General features: G+C 37.3%; 1 protein-coding gene across 1 annotated transcript in view; it reads right to left on the bottom strand.

Moving 5' to 3' along the window:
• Positions 1-11481, bottom strand: part of LOC126162228 (HCLS1-associated protein X-1) — a 71846-nt gene extending 60365 nt beyond the window's left edge. Inside the window, exons 1-3 of the mRNA XM_049918589.1 lie at positions 11109-11481; positions 1336-1422; positions 1062-1189 (exon numbers count right to left, since the gene is read on the bottom strand). Of these exons, the coding sequence (XP_049774546.1) occupies positions 1062-1189; positions 1336-1422; positions 11109-11182 (289 nt within the window). The 5' untranslated portion in view covers positions 11183-11481. The remainder of the gene's footprint in view (positions 1-1061; positions 1190-1335; positions 1423-11108) is intronic.
• Positions 11482-12684: the final 1203 nt, after the last annotated feature.

Genomic DNA, 12684 nt, shown 5'->3' with positions numbered 1-12684 from the left:
AGCTGGTCTCTCTCCTCCCACTTTCACGCAGCTCACACTTCCATAGTACATTTCTCTTATCTTCCAAATAATCTGTTTTGCTACTCCTCTGTTCTCCAGGGCTTTCCACACTTTGCTTATATGTACACTATCACACACTTTTTCAGCAACCAGGAAGATCATTAGTAGATCTATTCCATATTCATAGTGCTGTTCCTGCAGATGTCTTACAGCAAAAATTAGATCCACCGTGGACCTTCCTGTTCTGAAGTCATGCTGCTCTTCTCTCATCCCTTCTAATTTTGCTCGAATTTGTGCTTCCAAAATTTTCTCAAAAATATGACTATAATGTAATAATCTAAAAATACAGAACAATTATTTGAGCAAATATGTTTCTTGTGATAGTCAATCTCCTCATGAATAAAAACTGAGGCAATCAACCAAAAGTTGGTTCAAACATCACTCTTCTTTGTTGGGCATCGTCATTTACACAAAATGCATTGCATGCAGAGGGGAAAAACACAAAGATCAATAAAGGAACCAGCCTCAATCTTGTGATTGTTAAATTTTGTACTTAGGGAGCACAGCTACCATTCCAAGCATATAACGCACAACATACCCCAATAATAACTGGGTTCTTACAACCTAGAAACACAGTGCAGAATGTTATTGGAAATTATAGGTAACAAAAAATTACCTGGAGTTCATCTTCACTGATGTAGAAATGTTCATTAACTGTGTGAGGTGAGAAAAGGTTCATCCTATCACTTTGCTACAAAATAGTGCTGTTACTGGATTTGTGTGGATGAATAATATAGTTAATGTGAACAGTTTCTTGCATCAGACAGTAGTAAGCTGTACTCAACCCATCAATCTGTCATAATGGAACATGATTTTTACTGATCACAAGAGATATTTCATGCCTCACATGCAGTTTCTTTCTTAAAGTAATACATCTTATTTCACAGACTGAATGCCATTTGAAAGCAATGAACAAATTACAAAAACAATGAATAGCTACAATCGTTATACCATTAAGGTCAGTACGTATATACCAATTTCTCCAATATTTCTTTACTTACCAATCATAGGATCTGAGTCAAACATTTGGAAAGTTTTCATCATTTCATTCATTTGTTTTTCAAAAAAACGATGAATTTCAAGAGGACTGGAAAAAATTTTAAAACCAAATGGCTGTTCTTCTAATGGTCTGCAACAAGTAATATTCATTTAAATTAGTCGCCAAACATCAGTGGTAACTATTATGATGATGCAGTCAACACAAAAAGAGGAAAATCATAATAGCTTCCCAAATATGACTAACAATAATGCAAAAAGTCCAAAAAACGCACATACCCCATCTCTTCAATGTCATCATCCTCATAATGATCATTAATCCATGTGTTCCTTTCATAATCCTCTGGAGAATAGTTGTAATTCCCCCTAAAAAACAAAATGAAAAATGTAAGTCTATGAAAGACATTCATAAATCTATTACACTCTCTTAAGGTAACACTAAAACTTACTACTGAGCAACCAAATCCATTTTTCTCTTACAAATTGTGGGTAGTTTTTAGTTACTTGTGCGCCATCCAAATTCTTTGACACATTACAGTTAGCATCTGAGAGTCTCTTTTGCATCTTTGAAATTAATTCAACTATCTCACTGAGCCGACCTTGGGGAACATCAGTTTGGATTCCGTAGAAATGTTGGAACATGTGAGACAATACTGACCCTACGACTTATCTTAGAAGAAAGATTAAGGAAAGGCAAACCTACGTTTCTAGCAGATGTAGAATTAGAGAAAGCTTTTGACAATGTTGACTGGAATACTCTCTTTCAAATTCTCCAGGTGGCAGGGGCAAAATGCAGGGAGTGAAAGGCTATTTACAATTTGTACAGAAAGCAGATGGCAGTTATAAGAGTCGAGGGACATGAAAGGGAAGCACTGGTTGGGAAGGGAGTGAGACAGGGTTGTAGCCTATCCCCGATGTTATTCAATCTGTATATTGAGCAAGCAGTGAAGGAAACAAAAGAAAAATTCGGAGTAGGTATTAAAATCCATGGAGAAGAAATAAAAGCTTTGAGGTTCGCAGATGACATTGTAATTCTGTCAGAGACAGCAAATGACTTGGAAGAGCAGTTGAACGGAATGGACAGTGTCTTGAAAGGAGGGTGTAAGATGAACATCAACAAAAGCAAAACGAGGATAATGGAATGTAGTCGAATTAAGTCGGGTGATGTTGCGGGAATTACATTAGGAAATGAGACACTTAAAGTAGTAAATGAGTTTTGCTATTTGGGGAGCAAAATAACTGATGATGGTTGAAGTAGAGAGGATATAAAATGTAGACTGGCAATGGCAAGGAAAGGGTTTCTGAAGAAGAGAAATTTGTTAACATCGAGTATAGATTTAAGTGTCAGGAAATCGTTTCTGAAAGTATTTGTATGGAGTGTAGCCATGTATGGAAGTGAAACATGGACGATAAATAGTTTAGACAAGAAGAGAATAGAAGCTTTCGAAATGTGGTGCTACAGAAGAATGCTGAAGATTAGATGGGTAGATCACATAACTAATGAGGAGGTATTGAATAGAATTGGGGAGAAGAGAAGTTTGTGGCACAACTTGACTAGAAGAAGGGATCGGTTGGTAGGACATGTTCTGAGGCATCAAGGCATCACCCATTTAGTACTGGAGGGCAGCGTGGAGGGTAAAAATCGTAGAGGGAGACCAAGAGATGAATACACTGAGCAGATTCAGAAGGATGTAGGCTGCAATAGGTACTGGGAGATGAAGAGGCTTGCACAGGATAGAGTAGCATGGAGAGCTGCATCAAACCAGTCTCAGGACTGAAGACCACAATAACAACATCCCACTGAGTGACTGATTAAGGCAAAGGACGAAAAATGTTTCATCACTAAAGATGTCCCATCATCTTTAAAAGCTGAGGAGGGAACAAGATGGTTGTTCTGCAAGTCTGATTATCAAAATAGTGACTCCTGCTGAAGTGATTCTGTATCTGTACTGAGAGCAACACTACCGCAAATTAAGATTCACTAATAAGTGTGATACTCTAGAAAAGGAACCAATGTTTTCATTATTAGTCACATATAATGCTGTTAGCATTTATACATCCCAATTACTGTGCTTATCGCCAGTTTATAAGAGCAAGGCCCAACGTTCTTAGCCTGAGAGAAAAGATTGTTACAAATACCAAAAATACATTTTTTAAGTGAACCCGCTTTGTCCCAAATTTTTTCTGCAAAATGATTTCACTCCTTAAACACAATTCTGAAAGGACAGTAAAAGCACTCTTGGCTCTCATAGACTCTCACTAACCCTTTTCTATCCACAAGCTCCTTTAGATGTGGGAGCAAGTGTACACAGAAGTTGTGAAATCTGTTACCTGTGAAATCTGTTATGGACATTTCCATAAGTCACACTACACACCTTTCAATTTCTCTACTGCCAAAGCATCTTTCACTGTCCTGATGGAAGACTATACTTCTTTATATAAATCTTTTTCTGAATATCCTTTCTGTCTTGTCTACTTTTTTATACCACTATACTGGTATCTTTCTCATAAACAGTTTTAACTTTTTGTTCCAGAAACTTGCATAGTATTCACTAGTTGTTTTTAACCTTTGAAATCTAAGCAACAAGAAGAACCCCTTTTGCATCCCAGAAACCAATAACATTTCTGAAAGAAAAGACCACCTTCACACTTTTTGGTGGAGGACCACTGGCTTTCATACATTGCTGTATTTGTTAGTTTGCTTTTTGCAAGATGTGGCAGATCTCCCTTCTGTTCCACAGTAACACTAAATATTTTGGTTGCGACACTCGCCTTACACCAATCTTTATCGAAATTGATTAGCTTGTTTTCCTTCTTAAATACATAGGATGTCATCTGTATCGTACACTTGTACTTATCAGTCATACAATACAGTATTGTGCAGTTCCTTGATGTTTTCATCTGATGATGTACTTTTGGGGAGTCTTCTTTGTGGATCATCATCAAGAGAAGTACGGCCACATTTGAATTCACTCGCCAGTTTCTTAACTCTTAACCCTAGCAATACCAATGCATTTTCCATAACACATGTTACACGGGGAGGGGGGATACTTTAGGCCCAACTTATAAGAAGATAATTGTTATTTATTGTTGACTTATATTAACAACATACTTTTAAAGACATGCTGATGTGTAAGCAGGGCCCAGAACACAAAAACATCTTTTAGCACAGCTCTTAGTAATGTCAATGCACTTTCAGTAATGTGTACTACCAATAGGGGGCAGGGGCAACAGGTGGGCGAGGAAGGTACTTTCACGTATTCCACCAATGCTAACTAGAGGAATACAACAACCATAGAGCACGAGAAACCATCACATATGTAGCTACAATAAATATCAACTTTCTACTAACGGCTATTAAGTTCATGAAGTCACTTTAAATTCTGGAGAAGTACAATATCAAAATAACAACACTATATGAGACTCCTACATGCAATCTTAACAGGAAGACCATATGAAAGAGTAATCAATACACTCCTGCACTTGGGCACAGGATCTGCAAAGTCACAGAGGGAATGCCTCTCCAAGTCAGTTCAACCAGGGGCCCCAGCTCATAGTCTCAGATTTGACTGAAATTCAGTACACTAATTCTACCATGTGTGGAACACTCATGTACAAAGTATTAGTTTCCCCTGCCAATTAGTTCCAGAATTATGACTTGTGAAAGAAGGTGGCGTGGGAAATACGGAAGCGTCCGATCCTGACCGTCTGCTTTGACCCATGACGTCACAAATATGGCGGAAACGACCATAAACCACAATTCAAATATGGCGCATATAAAGTCATTACGTACACATCATGAGGACGAAAATACATCGAAAAACAAACACACACACGTTCCACAAAAAGCCTAATAACACTAACGGGACAAGTGCGGGAAATAGGGCGTTTTTGGGTGGGGACAAACTAATAATAAACAAATTTAGACACCCACCCCCATACAAAACAAGGAAAAAAAATTGACATCACAAAACTCCCCAAATACCACTAAACACAATATCATCTGGAATCGGACACTTCCCTTGACCTATATAGCTCAACAGCAGCTCCCGATCCCATAAATTAGGACCTAACACTTCCCTTGACATATATAGCTCAAAAACATCTCCCGATACCAATATCAACATTCACAGCCACACATTGGGATCGAACACTTCCCTTGACCTGTTATCCTTATGACATCTCCACATCTCCTGGTCCGAGACGCTGGAACTTTAAGTAAGCCTCATTTCTTCACGACACACTGAACACTTCACGACTTCATCCAAAAATCCGAATAGCTGAAGAAATTTTATTAGAGACAATGCACTGTCCCCCATCATAGTCGACAACCGAAAACTGTTGACCCTGTCAGTCATATCCATACCTACCAAAGACATAAAAAAAAACAATTTATCAAAATTCACACACGACGCCACACTCGCAAACTAAACCAAAAGCATCACCTAACACACCACCAGAGAGCACCACCGATCGCATCAAAACGACACCTACAAACATGCCACTCTCACAAACTAAATTCCGCGCCGTCATGACGTCACACACCACAACAGCCTTACGTCATGGGTCAAAGCCGACAGGTGGGATCGGATGCTTCGGTCGACCCGGTGGCGTGACCCGGAAAATGCAACCCACATCTGGTAATCTATCTTCAGACCCAACTTCAGGTCTTAATAACTTTGGAACTATTCCGCACAGTCCAGTGAAATTTTTACAACCCAGTAACATCAATTTAGAGAACACACTCCATGAATCAAAACACCAACAACATATTTCTGAGGGAAAATAAAAATTTCCAAAATGTGCTTAAAAAAATGTAATATGTTAAAAGGTACATATTGTAGGTGCCCTCAATGCCAAATATAATTCACTCAAAAAGGGTATAAATTTTTTTGTGGTTAGCTTCATGTAGCCTAAACACACACAGAACTCACCATGCCCATATCAGTCACAAAAACTGAGTTACATGCACACAAAAATACAAAAATTTGAAAAATTACCTGAAAAACATGGATTTTCAAAGTGTGGTAGCACAAAAGGGACAAGTGGTATCCAAGACAAATTTCGCAAACTGCTTAAGTAGACCATAATGATATATATCTCAAAATTTCAGCATGTTATTGCAAGACATTTATGTACAATGGGAGTTGACTGATGTATTTGGTGATGTGGCCATTGTTCCACAACACAATTTTGTAAAAACGTATCGTAAACTGTTGTGCCTGTTCTTATCCTCTCCCACAACTGTTTAATCACTAAGCAACAACATATAGACAGATTAACACAACCTATCAATGTTTACTGCACCTTAACTGCTAAAAACCAGTCGATTGTGCTTCGAACAGAGGTTCTCCCGCACTTTAGCTACTGTACACTGTACATTGAGTGGCAAATTGTACTGTCTTCCTGACACTGTGGTAGGAATTGGAACTGTCATAAGAATATGTTCAAAAGGAATCCAACACCTGTCTGCCAAACATGGCCAACGAAATGATCTTGCTGGTCCTGCTGGTGCCATGTAGTTCACAAATACATCACCTTCTGCTTCACAGCACTCTGCAACAAATCCTAAGTACCACTTGTCATCATAAACAGCAATAACATAGCAACCTGTTTGTTTTTTGCTGCTTTTGCTTCTGAATCCTGAGTCAGACACACTGTGAAGACACGTGTTGTGCATGAACCTATAGTTATAACCAGACAGTCTGCTCATCTGCACATTGTCAGAGTCTGCTGAAGAGAAGTGATGATGGCTCCTTGTGCCTGCAACAGTATTAACATGTTCTAGTCTGCTTTTTAGCAACTCTTCGACTGATTTCACCTCATCTTTTGAAACATAGAATGATTGTATGCCAGAGATATTTTTCTGTACCCTGGTAAATAATTGAAGAGGTGTTAGAATGTGACCTCCTGTAGGGTGCTGCAGACTAGCTCGTGATGCCATGTGCTTAATGGTAGCACCAATACCATCACATACATTTTTACCATGACTTGTTGCGAAAAAATTCCATTCTGTGTGAATCTGAAAATCATGGTAATGCATGCATAAATTTTTGAGATTTTTACGGTTTTTGCACTGACTAGCTGCCCCATCACTGAAGTATTTTGCAAAATGTATGTGAGGTAGCTTGTTTTTCACATATGCCATGACAGTGTGAATGTGGGCTTGAAATGCAATGGCATCATGAATTAAACAGTGACTAAAAACGCACAGGTTTATGACAGACACATCACCTGATTCACCTCTATAGTAAATCACAAATGGCTGGAGAGTTGCTTGACTGTTGTCCCAATGATATCCCTGGATGGCATCTTGAACTATAAATGCATAATTTTCAGAAAGGTCTAGTGTTACTATAACTTCATCTTGTTTCAAATTATCCTTACAAAACTGCAGATAAGCCGATTGTGCTGTTGCTGTGAGGCTGTGTGTGGTCAGTTTATCCGTCTTTTGACAACACATTTCAACAAAATCTTCCACTGTACTTTGCTTCGTTTCAAGACTTGTGCGAACAAGTGTGTCCATTGTTTACATGAAACAAGTTTATTGTCATCCATAAGGAGTTCACCATACAGTTTGTTATTCTTGTGTTCTGCAAGATTTGCTTACCAGGACACTTTTCACACCTATGTATCATGCACTGGTAGGAACTGATGTCACACATCATCAGTTTCACTGCAGCTTTGTAATCCAGACCAGAACCCTTTATAGCAGCAAACATCAGCTCAGCATTTTGATGGGTCTCTCATACACAAACATTGTGTGTGCCCCTTGCACTTACAGGCACAACCCATTTTGGCCGAAGATTGAAAAAAGATGATAAACCTACTTTGGTATTGGGATACTTTTCCCTGAATTCTACATATACCGGTAGCTCTGATATGTTGCATAGCAACAGTCTTTTTTTGCACCTTACATGTACATTTCCCATTTTCACCGTTACATAGTCTTTCTTTCCAAGCGTTATTCAGCTGTAGTCATTATTTTCATAAAACTCCAACACTAGCACGTTTATTTCTGAACTCAATTGCTTACCCTGAGCCTGCTGAAGTTGTGGAAGCACTCCTTGGGTTGCTTTTATTTTCCTAGCTTGCTTTACCATATATGTAGAAACATTGTATTCCTTTGCAGTGTAGTGAATAGACCAGCCGGAAGGTGCAAGGGTAAGAATGGCTGCTTTTTTCTGGCGTGTTGATATGGCACATTTTTCTTTCAAATCATGCACACTTGAGTCTAAATCGGAGCATTTCTGGCATGATTTCTGTTCCTTTGGAGCAGATAGTTCCTCCTCTTCCACCATTAGTGTGTCAGCTATATTATGTTTCAATTCCATTTGAGCTTCTTGTAGTTTTCTTCTACCACAGCTGGACCTGTCTCCTTTCCCAACTTTTTGTCTCTTCATGGGAGACAAACGAAGAGCAGTCACTGAAGTATTTAATTGCTCATCCGCTGTGGTTGTAGGTGACTGAAACTCTTTGTCACTGTCATGTAAATTATCAGAATATTCTTCATTTTTTAGCAGTGTAACACACCTGGAACATAACTTTTGTCCTGGTTTCATGTTAAGTCCCATGCACTGATTCACTTTCAATACTGATTTTGTATCAATTTCTCTGAGGCTACACTTCACTGTCTTCTTATGAATCCGAAATGCATCAAAACAACTTCTTTGTAGGAAAGAATACTTATCCAGAAACACTTCCATATGATGATAACAAACACTAAAGTATCCTGGAAATGTACTTCTTTTGCCCACAAGGTCTATCCCGGATCTCCTTAGCAATAAATCTTGGTCCGATTCATCCAGTTCATACAGTAAAAAGCGAATACCACATTTTGTTCCATATGTTGTTTTATGACATTCAAATGCTTGTGCTCTACCAATACTGCAACTTGTTTGAACAAAAGCACCACTAGTACACTCTTCTGCCTCCATAATGACTTTCCACAACAGTACTGACCTGTCTGAACTAGAATCTTAAAAACACAAGTAATCTGTAATTGTTGCTTGTTTCCTTTGTTGTTTCTGCCTAACAATGACTCATTCTGTCCCTGAAAACTACCACTGTTTAACTTTCTGTGTCCCAACAATTGCTGCAGCTTTATCTGAAACAAGCTGCCTGCATCATCACTATTACTTGCGGAATCGAGTTAAAAGAAACATAACCAAATACATCTCAGTCAACTTTTATTGCACACAAATGCCTAGCAATAACAAGTCAAAATTTTGCTACATATTATATTATGGTCTACTTATGCAGTGTTTGAAATTTGGCTTGGATATCACTTGTCCCTTTTGTGCTAGCACACTTAGAAAATACATGTTTTTTAGGTAATCTTTCAAATTTTTGTATTTTTGTGTGCATGTAACTCAGTTTGTGTGACTGATATGGGCAAGATGAGTTTTGTGCGTGTTTAGGCCACATTAAGCTTACCACAAAAAATTTATACCCTTTTTGAGTGAATTATATTCGGCATACGGGGCACCTACAGTATGTACCTTTTAACGTATTACATTTTTTAAATCACATTTTGGAATTTTTTTTTCCCTCAGAAATATGTTGTTGGTGTTTTGATTCATAGTGTGTGTTCTCTAAGTGGATGTTACTGGGTTGTAAAAATTTCACTGGACTGTGCGGAATAGTTCCAAAGTTATTAAGACCTGAAGTTGGGTCTGAAGATAGATTGCCAGATTTTGGTTGCAGTTTCCGGGTCACGCCACCTTCTTTCACAAGCCATAATTCTGGAACTAATTGGCAGGGGAACTTAAAATTTTGTACATGAGTGTTCCACACTTGGTAGCACAGGTGGGCTAAATTTCAGCCAAATCTGAGACTATCAGCTGGAACATTTTCTCAAATTGGTTGAATTGACATGGAATGACCCCTGGCATTGTTAAAGTTATATTTGAAACAATTGAAGATCCCACTGGAGAACACACAAGATCTGACAGTCAGTTTTCAAAATGTCCCTTACCAACTAAGAAAAGCACAGGGACGAAATGGATGAAGGAGATAAAGCTTGCTCACAACCAGAAAATGGAGTGTTGGAAGAAAAATAAAATCTTGACTAGAGAGAGCTCCAAGCTTCATGGTACGGAGAGGCTAACAGGAGCACTTCAGGTGATATTTTGTGTTGACATAATGATCTGTAGTAGGCCTATAGCCTGAGATGTAGAGTGGGTTGACAGGTATGAGGTTGATTATGAGTTAGTGAAACAGAGTCGAGAGCTTCAGTTGATGCAGCCATTTCACTCTTGTGTTTAATTTCTTTTCTCAATCGTTATTTTCAACTGCGCTCAATAAAAAATTCAACTGATTCTATGTCTTCACTGTTAAATTGAGCTGTCTTCTTTCTACTATTTTCGTATTAATAATAATTTTCAAACATATTTACAAACTCGCCATAAAAAAAGTGTAATACCAGAAAAAATGAAGATAGTAATAACTGTCATCAAATTCTGCTAAGGACTTGACTCAGCAATTATGGGTGGTAAGTATTTATCCTTTTTGTTTTATTTAAGCTAAAGAATGATAACCATTAAAACTACTGTTAATTGTTTGTGGCACTTAAAGTGCTAAGTGTACAAAAGGAAACAGAAAAAGTACCACAGTAGAAAAGAATGAAGTAGAAAATAAACGAAACTGCTTTAGTGCATCGCACAAACTGCAGTGCCAACAATGAAGAATACTTTGTTACAAATCAATTACAGAGACTTGTATGAATCTAAAGGTGAAATTCAACAAAAGAGGTTTCTTCTGTGATATCAATTATTATTATAGGTACTATCGAGAAAAAGTCTCAGCATCATGTCAACACTACAAAAAGATTGGCAGCGAACTTATACGAAGTTCGACTGACATTGCACGCGTATCCAACAACATACTGTGCAAATTATTTACAGTACACGATGAATCGTTTCTGTAACGTTTCATTAGTTTTATCCTCTATTTAATAAATGTACCCAAAACTACTAGACATTATTACAAATAGAATATGGATGATGAAATCAGCTGTCATGTTTGTAGCATACAGAAAAACTAGATCTTACCTCCTGAATGGATCCTCCTCGTCAGGTTTCTTTGGCAAGCCAAATATATTTCGAAAAAAGTTATAAAGGCTCATTTCTGAATATGTCTAAAAATAAAAAAATCCCCTGGCACGTATTTTCCTCGATGACGTCCTATAACAATTCGTCGCCGTCCTTTCTAAGTCATCTGATTGATAGAGTGATAGTAAACAATGCAAAGATGTTCATAATTCTGCGGCTGAGAAAGTTTGCAGCACACTTCGAGACACTACGACAACAGCAAAATTTCTTCCTCATGATTTTTACATATCAATTTACTAAAACGTCTTAACTTTTTTCTGCATGTAACCAGACTACATCAGAAACAATTTAACTAAGATGCTAAACTCAAAATTCAATTCAATCACACACCAAGGATTTTACAATAGAAAGAGATCGAATACCTATATATTTTTGAGAAATATACAAGATCCCAAAAGGAGGACATTTTTACTGTGTTTGACAAATCTTCTACATCAGAAATCTCTATAATTTCTTATCTTATTTGGCAATACAAATACTGTACAGTCATACAAATTGAAAATACAATACATTTCAAATGGTTCATATGAATATATCATCAAATATTCATATTCTGAATACCTATGTATTACTTAAAAGAGCTATGCTCTAATTTTAAAAGTCAATAAAAGTAAGAAGATCGTCGTATATACAGGATGTGTCAAACAAAGTGTTTTACTCTGCAACATTCATCGCACATAGGGAGCTTGATTGTTCTGTGACATCGCCAATTTACATCTCGTCTGTAAACCGTTTAGAATGCGCATTGCGTTGTGCATTCAGGAAAATGGGAACTCACTTGAAAACGTCGGTTAATGAACATTCTTCCATCAGAACATCCTCAACTAGTCTAGTTCCCCGCCTAAATTTGACAGAAAGTTATTACAAACGAAGATTTATGATAAGTTCTCATGTTAAAGTTTGCGATCTCGCCTTCTTTTCGGTAACGTTTATTTCGATTTTCGGCCTACAAAGTAGGAGTTTCATGCTGTCACAAATTTGTACAATACATTGGTAAATTTACAAAATTTTATACATTTAAAAACTTGTCTAGAACGTAATAACGTTTAAGCACGTTTCTATGTAATAATGTTGTATCACGAAAATAATGTGCTACATTTTATCTGTAAGACAGCTTGGCGTGAGGTCAAACTCAAAATGAATATATTTTATAGCTAAGTTTGTTGAAGAACTGAAGATGCCAGCAGAGTCTGGTGAAACAATTTCTTTATAAATATTTATTCGATTGCCAAAATCTACTATAAATTTCACTTTCTAATGCATATGCTTATGCAAGACATAATCTGATTTTTATTTTTTCCTGGTACCATTCATAACAAATACGATTTGCTTATGATTATTTTCCAAATTTAATCTATGTGATGTCTAACAAAACTTCAATATTCACTAAACGATGAATTATTTTTATATTCCAGAGTCATAGCTAACTTCTTCAGAAATGACTTATCTTACTGTAAAGGCGAAATATGAATAAATGTTGTGACGTGACATATTTCGAAAAGTGCTGAATTTATTT

Source organism: Schistocerca cancellata, chromosome 2 (assembly GCF_023864275.1).
Source record: "Schistocerca cancellata isolate TAMUIC-IGC-003103 chromosome 2, iqSchCanc2.1, whole genome shotgun sequence".
In the NCBI taxonomy this organism is placed as follows: domain Eukaryota; kingdom Metazoa; phylum Arthropoda; class Insecta; order Orthoptera; family Acrididae; genus Schistocerca; species Schistocerca cancellata.
The sequence above is the reverse complement of the archived record's forward strand: the minus strand, read 5'-3'. Positions and strand labels throughout refer to the sequence as shown.